The sequence below is a fragment of the Cavia porcellus genome, unplaced genomic scaffold, assembly GCF_034190915.1.
Source record: "Cavia porcellus strain 051 isolate PalLab524CR breed Dunkin Hartley unplaced genomic scaffold, mCavPor4.1 scaffold_29, whole genome shotgun sequence".
In the NCBI taxonomy this organism is placed as follows: domain Eukaryota; kingdom Metazoa; phylum Chordata; class Mammalia; order Rodentia; family Caviidae; genus Cavia; species Cavia porcellus.
Genome location: NW_026947512.1, coordinates 6,347,141 through 6,362,426, shown reverse-complemented (window position 1 = coordinate 6,362,426; position 15,286 = coordinate 6,347,141). Strand labels below are relative to the sequence as shown.

Here is a 15,286-nt window from a genome sequence, read left to right as displayed (position 1 = left end):
TAATTACAGAGATTTTCTTTGAAGCCTCACAGCAACAAGGCATAGTTATTAATCCTGTTTTATAGGTAAGGAAACAGTTTTAATAAAATTAATGATTTTCCCAGGGACACACAACTTGTAAATAGTAAAGTTAGTATTTTAAATAACTTTCATTCCAAATTCTGTGTCCTTACCATCATACTGACTTTCACATAGTAAAAAGACTTGTTAACAGATCTAGAGTAAACATCTGCACAGGTACACAATACAAAAATAAAGCAAACATACCTGGCATAGATGTTAAATGTAGAAAAAATGATTAAGATATAATGATTATTAATTGGCCTAATAAAAACAAAATTCCGATTTCAACTTTTAAATTATAGTATCTGATATAGAAATAGCAGATCATGTGAAAAAGAAATCTGCAAAAAGTAAATAAATAAATAAATAAATAGGAAAAAAAAAGAAAAAGAAATCTGCTGGTCTTGGTGGCCCATGCCTGTAATTCCAGCTATTTGGAAAGTTGAGGCTTTGTGTTCCAAGCCCAAATAGTTTAGCAATCCCCTTTTTCAGAAATTGTAAAAAGGTTTGAGGATTCAGCTGAGTGCTAGAGGGCTTATCTAGTATGCACAGGGCTCTGAGTTCAGTCTCCAATGCTGGGGAGAATGGAGGGGAGAGTATTTTATTTGATCACAGATTTAATAAATGGATTGTACTCATGTGAGTATAGCTTCAGATCTGAGTAATAATAGACCTTTTACATAACCTAGCTAAGAGAACTGTATAGCTATGTATATAGGTTTTCATTGGTGTTTGGTTTTTGAGATAGAATCTCACTTTGGAGATTTGACTGGCCTCCAGTTCTCAATCCTTTTGCCTCAGCCCTCCAAGTGATAGGATTATAGATATATAGCATCATGCCAGGCTAATCTGTGTTTCATACTAGGAATTTATCAGAACATTGAGAATTCACTTAAAGAGAATGTAGATAATGACAGTCGTAAAACTAGGGATTTTAAAACTCTGAGTCAGTTGACGGATGTCCATTCACCCATTCATTCATTCTGTAACTATTTATTGATAGTCTAATTTGGGCCACATTGTACATAGATACTGAATATACAGCGTTGGTCAAAAAACCTATAGTAGTGAGAGTTGCAAAAGTAGAAATTTTAGCTCTTACAGAAAATGGACAGATAATATATAAAAGACTCACCATAAATGTCATACAAATTATAATTATAAATTAGTGAAGTTTTGTTTACCGAATGAGTGATGACTAGGAAATATAATTTAAAATTTTTAATGTGACAGGATATGAAATAGTCATATTTTTATAGGAGCATTAAATTTTTTCTGCTGCTTCCTCTTCCTCTTCCTTCTTCATCATCTTGGTCTTATTCTTGCTTTTCCTATTTTATGTTGCTGGGGATTGAACCTAGGAGGTAGGGAGAGATTTTTTTTAATCATACCATCTTTATTTAAATTATGCTATTTAAAAAATTGGGGCCGGGGATTTTGCTCAGCGGCATAAGCACCTGCCTTGCAAGCAGGCAGTCGTGAGTTCAATCCCTGGTACCAATAAAAAAACGAAAAAGACAAAAAAAATTTTTTTTAATATACTATTTTATAGCAAGATAGTTTTTTAAATTCTGCGTAGTAACTTCTTTGGTTTTTCTAAATTTAGTCATATGATGAATTCATTAAGAAAACTGAAGCTGAGCTTAGCCGAGATTTGGAAACATCACCAACAGCCAAACCCCAGATTAAAACATTGTCCACAGCTTCTGAAAAACCCAAGATCAAGCCTCCTCCACTACACAGGTAAGAATTTATGTTTAATCCCTCAGTCTAGGGAGTAGAAAGAAAGTAGTCTGCAACATTGCTAATGGTAGCATCACAAGTTGGCAAAGATACTCAAAATATAATTAGGCAGTGTTTTAGATCCCAAAACTATATAACCTTGGATGACTGTAATCCTCATTTCAGAAAAAATTAGCTTGATAAAATATGGAGTATCTAATATCTCTGTTTGCATGGGTATGTTTATCATAACATTCTTTATATTCATAAAGTGTTAGAAATAATCTTTGTGTCTAAAAATGGATGAATAGCTCAGGTGCTTGAATATTATGTAGCCATTAAGCAAATACAGAAGGTGGTAACAGCATTAGACTATACAATGTATTAAAATATAGGGCATATTAAGTATCATTTTTAATCTATATTCAGGTTATAATATTTAAAACAAATCTTTTGAACAGTGAGTATGGGTTAGGTCAGTCAGTGTAACTGAGAAATGGGGATATTTTACAGGGAAGGCCATTCATGAGTGATCAAAAACAGAAAATATATTGGTGTACCATAGGAACTGAACACAATAGGACATTGATAGAGTTAGCAGAAAAGTAACTAAAACCTGACTTTTGAAATCCTGTAATCAAATTACTCTCATTTGTATTTTGTCTTTTAGAACATGTGGAGCCCTCAAGGGTTGTTTTCAAACAACCTTTGAGTATTTGGAGTATTTTTTTATTTGTTACAAAAGTAATACAGGCTTATTATAATTAAATATCTTTGTGCTTATATCCTGTCTCCACTACCAGCTAACCAAATAATTGCGGGCAAGTTTATTTAACCTCTCTGCTTCCGTTTTTTTTAAATAAGGATTTATATAGCTCCATTAAACAAGATCGTAATACATTGATTAATATTCTTGTTGTAACAGTTAAAAGTTATATACAGGCCCCGTAACACAGTAAGCCTTATATATTAACTGCTACTATTGTGATTGTTTTGTTTTGTTTTGTTTTGTTTTGTTTTGGTACCGGGGATCGAACTCACAACTGCAGGCTTGCAAGGCAGGCGCTTATGCCGCTGAGCTAAATCTCCAGCCCTATTGTGATTATTGAAATAGCTGGAGAAGCAATAAAAAGTTTAAATCATACACATGTAATCCTCAATCCAAAATAGCAATTGTGAACAAACAGATATATTTTAAAATCTAGAATTTTTCTGCTTAGATTTTTGTTTGTATTTTTGGTACCCATGTATTTTCTCATTATATTATAAACTACAAGTTTTATTTTAATTTCTATTGAATGGCTTTATAGTTTCCCTTATCAAGCAACTGAAAATTTTTAACTAGGGCTAGAGTTGTAGCTCTGTGGCAGAACATGTACTTAGCATGTGTAGGAGTCTGGGTTCAGTCCCCAACATGGGGAGGGGAAGGAAAAAGAGAAGGAGCAGGTGACAGAAGAGAGAAAAGAAAAAAATACATACATTGCTTGATTGATTTCTTTTAACCAAAGTATGACAGATTTGTGTTTACACAGATCTTTCTAACCACAGTATGGAGGAAAGATTGAAAAAAAATTAAGTTTAGGAGCTCCCAAAAAGGAGGGCCTCAAATGAGCAGCAGTAAGAATAAAAAACAGGAGATACATTTTAGACATATTTAAGAAATAGATTTGACCCAATTCTATTATACCTGATGATATAGACAACTCAATTTGAAAATAGCAAGAGGCACAATGGTAACCACTTTTGATCACCTGGTATTCTATTTTTGCATCACATGCTATGCCCACCCTTCTGTTCTAACTGACTCTGTTTTGCTTAGTCACATTTGTTTTTATTCTCTTCAAAAAAGTAATAAGAACCGTGAGAGTAATAAAACCCTAAAAGTCTAATTGTTACTGTAAAAAAAAGAGGAAAGTAAGGTGGACTAAGGAATATAACCGCAGGTATGTTCGAGACTGTAGGACGGAAAACCATATAACTGAGCTTTTGTTGGATCATTGAACGGAACTGTCTCCAATTCCACTGTATGAATGTTCACTTTATATGCTTTAATTTAGTGATACGGACAACTGTTTCTGGGAAGATAATGTGTAGCCTGTTAACTGGTGATTTCGTACTATATATATTTTTTTCTAGAAATACTGTATTATTTGTACCCTTTTACTGCATTGTTTTTTTATGTCCTTTCTTTTTCTTTTTTTGTTTTCTTCTCTCTTTAAATTAAAAAAAAAAGAGAGATTTGACAAATGCTCAGTGGGGAAGAATAAGTGACTCCCAGGTTTCTCTTGGGAGTTGATGGGTTCAGGGTGCCACTAAATTAAATAGAAATGTGAGTGATTTTTGTGAGAAGTGCTTATAACTTATAATTTTGAGATGTCATGGTTCATCCTGTAGTCAGGGGTCATTGGGGTTGACTGACATATAGATGTGGCTGAAGCCAAGAAGACACACATTCAAATAGAAAAAAAATGAGCTCAGTACTAAATATGATTAAAAAAATAACAACCTCTGTAGGCATTATAAAGAGGTAGAAAGTAAAGACCAAATAAGGTTTAGCAAATAAAAACTAAGAAAATGAGGATGGCAAATGGGACCCTTCCTGCTTCACATAAAGAGTAAGAAAAGACAGTAAGAATGAGGAATTGAGAGGGAACTTTTGGGGGATGTTAATTGGGGGAGGGTGTTTTTGAGGCATGAGGCATACTTACAAGCTGAGGTGGAGGAAATATCTGGAAGGAAGGCTACAGATTGTAATAAAGACAGTAGACAATTGAGTACCATCTGTGAGGCTGTGAGCAATTAGTTTTGAACAAATGAGAGACACATCTTTTTTTTTCCTGCAGCTAGGAGAAAAAGTAGTTTGGATGGCTATAATAAATACAGGTTAAAGACAAAGCCGGGTGTGGTGGCGCACACCTGTAATCCCCACACTTGGGAGGCTGAGCCATGAGGATTGTTGCTGTTTCAAAGCCAGTCTGAACTACATAGTGAGATCTGGCTCAAAAAAAAAGAAAGAAAGAAAAAGGGCAATATCATCTAGAGAGAATGCTGGGACCAGAAATAGGCTTGGTCAAAATGACAAAAGGTTGAAATCTAGCAGTAGAGAAATAGATTAAGAATTCTTTTTTTGTTGTCAGTTATTATAGTACCAACAATATATTTATTTCTGCTTATTAATTTTTCTACTTCAGATCTGAAACAGCAAAAAACTGGAAATCACTAACAGAGCCAGATCGTTCCAGAGGATCCTTGGAGTCTATTGCTGAGCATGTTGGTATGTATCTAGAGAAAATAAGCTGTATTTACATAGCCTAAGAATTTGTACTGTTATTTGATTAAGTATATATTTTTATTTATATTATGTACTTTTTTCAATTTAAAAGAAAGAAAAATTATTAAAAATAAAATATGATACGAGGAAATAGAGCTGATATATAAAAAAGCCTGCCTAACATCAATAACAAAATAGAGATTAGTTAAAAGCTTAATTTATCAGGCCATTATGTCATTCTTTATTATTTTGTATAGTTAGCACTTCAAATGCTACTTCTTTTTTTTTTTTTTTTGGTATTAAGGAATCAAACTCACAACCTTGTGTGCTTGTCAGGCAGATGCTTATGCCACTGAGCTAAATCATCAGCCCTCAAATGCTACATTTGCAGAAATAGTTTGTTTTTTTTTTGTTTTTTTTTTTAATGTATGAGTGCTTAGTTGTAATCTCCAGGAAAATTCATTCTTTAAGAAGTATAAATAGGGTAAAACACACCTGTAAGATCAGCACTTGGGAACCTGAGGAAAAGGCCAGCCTGAGCTACAAAGTAAATTCAGGACCAGCTTGAACTAGTGAAACCCTGTCTCCCCCCTCCCCCCCCCCTCGCCCCCAACAAAGTATAAATAGATACATTTATCCTTTCCTCCTTGGTTTCTTGTTTGAAGATTGTGTATACCCACCATACAATATTGTATTTTCATAATTTGAAAATGATCTAACAAAGCTTCATAAATTTAGCTTCATTTTCTTCACTTGGTAAGTTAAGACAACACTTAAGAAATTATTTTAAGATGGGAGTGGTAGGGGACACCTGTAATCCTACCAGTAGCATGCAGGAGGCTGAGGCAAGAAGATCACTATGAGTTCAAAGCCATTCTGGACAACATGGTGAGAACTTTTCTCAAAAAAAACAAGAAAAAGAAAATTGTATTAAGAAAAAAAAATCAGGACCTGGATTATGGCTCAGTGGTAGAATGCTGTACAAGGCTCTTGGTTCAAATTACCAATATACTATGGACAGTGGGAGATTGTTCCAAACTTTAAAAATTTTAAATGTATGGGGCCAGGGATTTAGCTCAGTGGCATAAGTGCCTGCTTGGCAAGCTCAAGGTTGTGAGTTTGATCCCTGGTACCAAAAAAAAATATTTTTTAAATGTACAATAAATTGGTGCAATATATTCTCTTCAGTAAAAACTTACATGGTAACCAAAACAGATCGTAGGTATTGACTAGAGTTTTTGTTCACAGGATTTGGCTTTTATTTACAATTGCATCGTAGAAATTGAAAGATTGTAGTTAAATAATTTTGATGTGATTTTTTTTTCCCTTTTTTTTCTTTTAGATGCTTCACTGTCAGGTTCTGAAAGATCAGAAAGGTCTTTATCTGCATATGCAAAGAAAGTGATTGAGTTGGACATTCAGACTGAAGAATATTTGCAGACTCCTTCTCCAATTCTCAGATCATCAAGGAAAGCCAGGGCAGAATCTGGAGATTCTCTAGAAAGTGTTCTTCCGTTACCTCTTCTCAAGGAATTAAATGCCTCTAATAGAATTTTTGATGTTTTGGAAGCCAAGGTTGAAGAGTCCAATAAAAAATCAGAAACACAAAAAGTAGAATATGCAAAATTAGAAGAGAGTGAGATTCACGATACCTGTACTAAACCATCTGATACCTTAGTGAAACAGGAAGACTCATCTGAAATTGTTTTAAAGAAAAATCTTTCTTCAGATTCTGTAAATGTTCAGCGAGATTTAATTAAATTGGCTATTGAAAGTCTTCATAAAAACGAAGAAAGTTTGAGAGAAAGAGAGTCAGATCAAGATGGAGACTATACTTCAGACATCCAGCCAGGAAAAGATATTCATGAACAAAAGAACAAAAAGAAAACAGACTCATCTTTGTCGGAACATCTTTTTGCTCCTAAAGAATTGTCATACTCTGAAGATTTTGAAGTATCTTCTTTCAAGAAAGAAATTTCAGCTGAATTGTATAAAAATGACTCTGAAGTGTCATCTGTGTTGTCACTCAAGAAAGAGGCTCATTCTTGCAGAGATAAGTCACAACAAACAAGGAACTCTAGAAGTAGAGCCTCCAGCTTTGGTAGTGATGATGAAATCAGTGAGTGCCTAAGTGAGAAAAGCCTTTCTGTTCATAGCAGTGTCCATTCGGAAAGGCTGTTAGAACTCAAGTCCCCTACAGAGCTGATGAAAAGTAAGGAGCGTAGTGATGTAGAGCATGAACAGGGAGTTACTGAATCTCTTTGCTTGGCTCCAGTTTCTGTTGCAGATGAGTTACTTGATTTCCACATCGGTGATAGGGTATTGATTGGCAATGTTCAGCCAGGAACTCTTCGATTCAAAGGTGAGACTAGTTTTGCTAAAGGATTTTGGGCTGGAGTGGAGTTAGATAAACCTGAAGGAAATAACAATGGAACATATGATGGCATTGTATATTTTGTGTGCAGAGATAAGCATGGTATTTTTGCTCCTCCTCAAAAAATATCTCACATTCTAGAAAACTTTAATGACTATATAGACATACATGAAGATGAAGACTGTTACTCAGATGAACAATATCAACACCATAATGAAGAGCAAAAAGATATAGAGGGTTTAAAAGATAAAGATGCAGTTGAATATTTTCATGAGAAATCGCAACCTAATACACACACTCTAGAAACCTCAGTGGACAGAGATAGAAGCCTTAAAATAGAAACAGACAACATATGGGACATTTCTGGAGTACATAAAGCTCATGTACACCAGGAATCTTCAGTAGGTCCACTGATACCTTTAAAGGATAATAAAGACCTTTTTGGTGCCACAGAAAAGGTTTCCACTGCTGCAGAAGATGATGCTTTAGGTAATACCTTTTCTGAAGAATTACAGAAGCAACAACAACTGTTTACAGAAAAGGAAGGGAATGTATATTCTGAAGTTTTAGAAAAGCTTTCTACCCCACTTCTAGACCTTTTAACAAGAGAAAAAAACCAATTAGAAGCTCAGCTAAAGTCATCATTCAATGAAGGAAAAAAGTCAGAGCAACAGTTGGAAACAGTCAGCTTACTGGCAGATAGTTTATTAAAAGTTGTTGTGAAGGACACAGTCAGCCAACTACAGCAAATCAAGAGAGCTAAGAATGAGAAAATTCAGCTTAGTAACCAGGAGCTCCTTGATGATGACCAAAAGAAAGTACCATCCCAAAATCTTGAGGAACACTCAGTCGGTGTTCCGGTCTGCTACTTAAGGTCCGAATTGGAAGATGAAAAAGAAGAGATTTCCTCACCAGATATGTGTCCCAGACCTGTAAGTATTTCATCTTTAAAAAAAAAAAGTGTTAATTTATCTTGCCTGTGTAGTGCATTTTAATTCTGTTGCATGTGATAAGTTTTCATCCTGAAGTACCAGTCATTAGATAAAGATGATTATGCTGGTTTTAAAGGCCCTGAAGCTATTTTTCTGTCTGAAGTTTGTCTTCTGTTATGTCATGAGTAGTCACTATAGGGTTGTCATAAATGCTGACAGGTTTATGGGAACTGAGACATTCATTTAAACTGCTGGTTTGACAGCCCCTGTATAGTGTCCACAGATTAGATCCCCTTCCAGATTCACTAAAAAAACAAAAACAAAAACAGTACACTCTCTAGATAAATTTTCCAGTGGCTCCCTACCCAGTTCTTTTTAATTGTTCATGTATCAACTCAGCAGAGATAGCTCTACCCTGAAGAGATTACCAATTATGATGTTGATTCTCATAAAACTGAAATATATCCACTATGACATCTGTGCAGATCATCAACTTGTTTAGGTTGTCCTTGAACAGTTGAACAAAAGTAATCATTTAAAGTAACCTGAAGCAGATAATCACCAGAGGTGAGAAATTTCATACCCTTTTTCCATATCCCAGGAACAGTCCTCCAGAAAGAGAATAGCAATGGTACAAAAAAGGGAAAACTTATCAACAAACATTTATTATAAAAATTAAATGATAAATCTTACATAAGCAGAATACTATAAACAGGATAATGTTTTTCTTGTTCATTAGGTAACTGCCATATTGTTTTGATCTTATTTATAGAGAAATGGTAAACATATAAATGATAAAATATACTTTGTTTTAAAAGAAAAAACTTGTTAAGTAAGCTAAGTCATTAAATGATCCACTGTTTGGGTGTTTCTGTTCCTATAGGAAAGCCCAGTGTTTGGTGCTACTGGGCAGGAAGAGCTTGCTAAAAGACTTGCTGAACTTGAAATCAGCCGGGAGTTCCTGAGCACATTAGGAGATGATCAAGACTGGTTTGATGAAGACTTCGGTCTGAGCTCTTCTCACAAGATCCAAAAAAGTAAGGCAGAAGAAATAATTGTACCTCTAATGGCAGAACCTAAAAGACCACCTCAGAAGTCAAGTGAAACATTATTGGCAGTCCCACATACTGCAGAAGAAGTAGAAAATCTTGTACATAATGCAGCCGAAGAACTTTGGAAATGGAAAGAATTGGGCCATGACCTTCATAGTATCAGTATTCCTACCAAACTGCTTGGCTGTGCTAGTAAGGGCTTAGATATAGAAAATACTAGTAAAAGAGTCTACAAACAGGTAAGCAGCATGAAAGAATGATTTTAATTTTTATACTTCTCTCCACTTCTGGAATTTAACTTCTTAGCTATTTTGTTTTATTTTTCTCTGTCAAGGTGGTTTTTGATTTAACAAAAGAGATTTTTGAGGAAATATTTGCTGAGGATCCCAATTTGAATCAACCTGTCTGGATGAAGCCATGTAGAGTCAATTCTAGTTATTTCCGACGAGTGAAAAATCCAAATAACCTGAATGAAATCAAGGTAAGCTCAAAGTTATAAGTGCCTCCTTATTGATTTGTTGATCATTTACATATATAAGTTTACGTGTATAAATGTTTTAAAAATGAGTAATCTTCTGTTTTCATGGACTGTCGTGAGTATTCAGTAAATATTTGTTGACTGATTTCATGAGCAATGAAAGGAAACTGAAGTAGTAAATTTGTGTAAACGCTCTCTTCATTTCATGCATATACATAGTTTATGATGTCTAAGAAAAAATTAGAAAATGCTCAGGGAGATAAATTAATTGCAACTCGTAGGAGTTTTAAGTAAGATTTTGGAATTTAGAAAAAGATAAAATATTCTAGAAGTATATATGAAAATGTGCCAGATATGTATATATGTCTTTTTAATATGCCAACCCTGTACATTACTGGTTTGGGAGATTTCAAATTGGTAATGTGGTTTTAAAATATATAAGATTGTAACATGATGTATAAAATATTACATTATCTAAAAGACCTTTGAAAAGATAAATTTCCCAGCAGCTACAAGGGCTTGTCATATTGGCATTATGTTTCCTTAATTCAACAAAGGTTTTATTTCAAGAGCACTGTTAAACTTAAATTTGTATGTGAATCTTCTTGAGCAGTGTCCCATAATCCAAGTGATAAGGCTTTAGAATTGTTTTCCAAATTTATCAAAGAAAACCTTTAAGAATATTTTATATTTTATACTAAAAACACCAGTAAGTATTTATGAGATATACTGTACGCACACTGTAGTTTAGAAACCTGCTGCATGGACAAGATTCAGCCTCCCAATTTTTTTAGGAGTAAAGTTTTGTTGGATCATAGCTGTACTCATTTCATCACATATTGTTTGTGGTGCTTTCCTGCCACAAAAGCCTGAAATAGTTATAATCTGATCCTTTACAGAAAAACTTTTCCAGTCCCTGGCTGAGATTAAAGTAGTTAGTTTTTTAAGAACACAAATGTATTCCTTCCCTCATTGAGAGCAGTATTTTTTTAAAGAAGGATCTTCAAAAATAACAAAACAAATTATTTTGTTTTTATTTTATGAAAATGAGTTGAAAATTACATAATGTACAAGCAGTCATCAAACTGCACGCATACAATAGATACTATCCACTAATTTTCATATTGAAAGAATATTTTGTAAAGTTATTTAAAAGTGATGATTTAGATACTAGCAGAGGGCCAGGGATTTAGCTCAGCAGTCTAAGCACCTGCGTGGCAAGCATAAGATTGTGAGTTTGATCCCCAGTACCCCCCCCAAAAAAGAATAAATACTAGCAGAAAAACTATCATCCTTCCATACTGAAGTGTTAATATTTTTTAACGAAACATATTCAAATATTAGAGCTTAAGAATAAACTATCCCAAACAAAAACATACTTTTCTCATTGCATTGCTCCCTAATATTTTTTGAAATTTTTTCACTTCAAAGATTTATATTATGCTTTTCATAATAATTTTGCCAGTAATTTTTCCTCCTTGAAGATAGTTAAAAGTGGCTTACAGGTAAAGGGAACTCTGAAGTGATTTTTTTTTTTTTTAGCAGACATCAATAGGTTTTAATTTTGTTAGTTTTATGATGTATATAAACAAAAATTCCTTGTTAGAATTTTCATTTTTATTAGTAAATATTTACATATACAATAAATTATATGACACCTCTTAATTCTTTTTACTTCCCCTCTCCTCTTCCCCTCCTCCATCTCTTGGTCCCCTGCCCATTTGCATAATATCTATCTCCAAGCCTCCTATTATCTTTTATATTGCTTTTTAATTTATACTTTGGGGTGCTAGGGATTTAGCTCAGTGGGATAAGCGCCTAAGCTCCTGCTGGCGAGCACAAGGTCATGAGTTCGATCCCCATACCAAAACCAAAAAATTTATATTTTGGGTTTCCCATACAAGAGAAACTTAGATGGAGTTTAAGCTTATGTATCTGATTTCTCTCACTTAATATTATGGTCTCAAGTTGCATCAGTTTCCCAAAAATAACTCAATTTCTTCTTCTTTATAGCAGAATCAATTCCACTGTGTATAAATACATTTTATCTTTTTTATCTGATGTACATATAAGACACTTCCAAGATTTAGCTGTTATGAATTATGCTGCTGTAAACATGGGTATGCATGTATCATTGTAAAATGATATCTGACTTTTTCAGGAAGAATCTTAGAAGGGGAATAAATTGGTTAATCAAATGGAACATCTATTTTTAGTTTTTATAAGAATCTCCATACTGACATGTATACTAATTTTACTACTTGAAAGGCCCAATTGTCCTGTCATCACTTGCTAATATTTAATTTCTTCATAGTATTCATTTTTTCTGGAGCAGAATGGAATCTCAGTGCTTTTTTAAAATTTGTATTTCTATAATGGCCAGAGATGATGAACCTTTTTTCCTTGAATTTATTGGCCTTTTGTACTTCATGTGGAAATTTGTTCTTTGTAGTTGCCCACTTTTTGACTGGGTGTTTTATTTTGGGGAGTTTCTTTTTTTTTAGTATTTTTATATTCTAGATGTGTATCCAAGGAGTAGTAAGCAAACATTTTATATTCTACATGGTATCCAGACATAGTAAACATCTCATTCTGTAGGTTGTGTCTTCACTCTGTTGGTTCTTTTCTTTAATTGTACAGAAGCTTTTAAATTTGATATTCTATTTATTTGATAGTTGTTTCTTATGCAGTTGAGATTCTGTTCAAAAGTCCTTGTCTATATCTATATCTATGTCATCTTTCCTCCAGTGTATACTTTTGCCCCCTTTGACAAAGATTGCGTGGCGGAATGTGCTTGGGTTGTTTCTGCATCCATGCCAGTGATGATGAGCCTTTTAGAGTTTTCAGTGATAATAAACAGCCCGCTGCAGCACATGCCACCATCCATGTTGGGGTGTGTGTGTGTGTATGTGTGTGCCAGTAGCATGCTATTTTTATCACTGTAGCTTTTTTTAAAAAAAAAAAAAATTAGAAATTCAACTCAAGGCCTTGGACTTGCAAGACAGACGCTGTGCGGTTCAGCTTCACCTCTGGCCAGTAGCTTTTTAATAGAACTTGAAAAACAGGATTGTGATACCTCCTGCTTTGTTCTTGTTGACCAGGAATGCTTTGGCTATTCTGGATCTTTTCTGGTTCATTTGAATTTTATAAATATTTTCTCTAGTTTTGTGAGGAATGCTGTTGATATTTTGATAAAGACTGTTAAATTGATATTTCAGTTTTAGAAGGATGGACATTTGATAATGTAGTTTTCATTATAGAGAGCTTACACTTCCTTTTAGATTAATTCTATATATTTAATTTTTCTTGAAGCTATTGTGAATGGTATTTCTAATTTCTTTCTCTGTGGGTTCATGTTGATTTTGTGTTCTGCTACATTGCTGAATTTGATTCATTCTAGGATCTTTTGGTGGAAAATTTTGGGTCTTTTTAGATCACATCATCTGAGAATAAGTGTAGCTTGATTTCTTCCTTTCGTATACATATCCCTTTTCTTTTTTTTCTTGACTGACAATTCTGGCGAATGTTTCAAGTACTATACAGAATAGCAGTAGTGGACATTCTTGTCTTGCTCTGCTTTTAATGGGAAAGCTTTCAGCTTTTCTTCATTTAATATAATGCTGGCTTGGTTTGCCATAAATAGCTTTTGTCAAATCAAGATAAGGTCCTTCTATATCTATTTTCTCAGAGCTTTTGTGATGAATGGATATTACATTTTATCAAAGGCTTTTTCTACATCTTTTGAGATGGTCACATGATTTTTGTCCTTCTGTTTATGTGATGTGTTACATTTATTGATTAGCATATGTTGAACCATCCTTACATTCCCTAGAATGAATTCTACTTGGTCATGATATATGACCTTTTTAATGATTTGTTGCTTTCTATTTGCAAATATCTTGTTGTACATCTATGTTCATTAGAGATTGGCCTGTAGTTTTTTTTAGTGAGTCCTTGTCTGGTTTGGAAATGAAGGTAATGCTAGCTTCCAGGAATGAGTTTGATGACCCTCCTCCCTTAATTTGATTGAAATATTTGAGGAGTGTGTTGGTGTGTGATCTTCCTTTAAGTTCTGATAGAATTCAGTAGCAAATCCATCAGGTCCTAGATTTTATTAGTTGGACTGTTTTCATTATTACTGCCTCAATTTAATTGCCTATTACTAAATTATTCAGAACCTCTATATCTTTTTGGTTCAGTTTTAGTAATTCATGTTTCTCTAGGAAGCTATCTGTTTGTTCTGGATTTTCCAATTTATAGGAATATAGGTTTCAAAGTACCTAGCTACTAATAATCTTAAGGATTATAGTAGTGTCCATTGTGATTATGCCTTTTTCATTTTTAATTGGATTGACATGGATCTTTTATCCCCCTGCTTTTTTTTGGTAAAGACTGGCTGAGTTTAAAAGTTTATCTATTTTGTTTATTCCTTGAGAAACCAGCTCTTCAGTGATTGTATTGTTTTATTAGTCTCAATCTCAGTAGTTTCTGCTCTGATCTTTATAATTTCCTTCTTTGTACTAGCTTTAGATTTAGATTGTTCCTATTTTTCAAGGACCTTGAAGTACATCATTAGTTTATTTCTTTGGGCTCTGTTTTTCTGATATTAGTATTCACAGCCAGAAACTTCTCTGAGAACCGCTTCATTGTGTTCCATAGGTTCTGGTATATTTTATTGTCATTATTGTTTGATTATAGAAACTAATTTCTTCCTTGACTTTTTCTGTGATCCATTGATGATTCCGGGTGTATTATTAACCAGGGATGGTGCCACATACCTGTAGTTGCAGTGCCTAGAAGGCTGATGCAGAAGGATCATTGTGAGTTCACAACTAGCCTGAACTAGGAAGTGGGACCATGTCTCAAGAAATGAAACAAAAGTATAATCTCTTGTCTCTTGTCTTTTGCCACTGATTTCTAGTTTCCTACAATATGATCTCATAATATGCAAGGGATCATTCCTAATCTTTGGAATGTATTTAACCATGCTTTATGGGCTAATATGTGGTCTATTTTGGAGAAGGTTCCATGTACTGCTGAAAAGAATGTGTATTCAGTTGGGTGGAAAACACTGTAAGTACCTAAGTTAAGTTCATTTGATTAAAGGTGTGATTTGGTTATAATGTTTCTTTGTTAAGTTTTTTTTTATCTAGTTGATCTGTTTATTTTTGATAAAGAGTATTGAGGTTCTGTAATTGTGCATAAGTTTTTCTGATGTTATGTTCAATAGTATTTCTTTTATGAAGTTGTATTGCCAATATTCAGTGCATATACATTTATAATATCTCTTCCCATTGAATTATTCTGTAAACCACTACGTAATGACTTTCTTTGCCTTATTTTTGGCTTGGATTCACTTTTTCTGAAAATAGTATAGCTAGCTCTTTCTGCTTG

General features: G+C 33.8%; 1 protein-coding gene across 7 annotated transcripts in view; it reads left to right on the top strand.

Annotated features, from left to right (window-relative positions):
* Nucleotides 1-15,286, top strand: part of Cep350 (centrosomal protein 350) — a 175,849-nt gene that overhangs the window by 133,639 nt on the left and 26,924 nt on the right. For all 7 annotated transcript variants that reach the window (XM_063239727.1, XM_063239731.1, XM_063239728.1 and 4 more), the window contains 5 exons: nucleotides 1,670-1,806; nucleotides 4,977-5,059; nucleotides 6,399-8,362; nucleotides 9,246-9,653; nucleotides 9,749-9,895. In XM_063239727.1, the coding sequence (XP_063095797.1) occupies nucleotides 1,670-1,806; nucleotides 4,977-5,059; nucleotides 6,399-8,362; nucleotides 9,246-9,653; nucleotides 9,749-9,895 (2,739 nt within the window). The remainder of the gene's footprint in view (nucleotides 1-1,669; nucleotides 1,807-4,976; nucleotides 5,060-6,398; nucleotides 8,363-9,245; nucleotides 9,654-9,748; nucleotides 9,896-15,286) is intronic.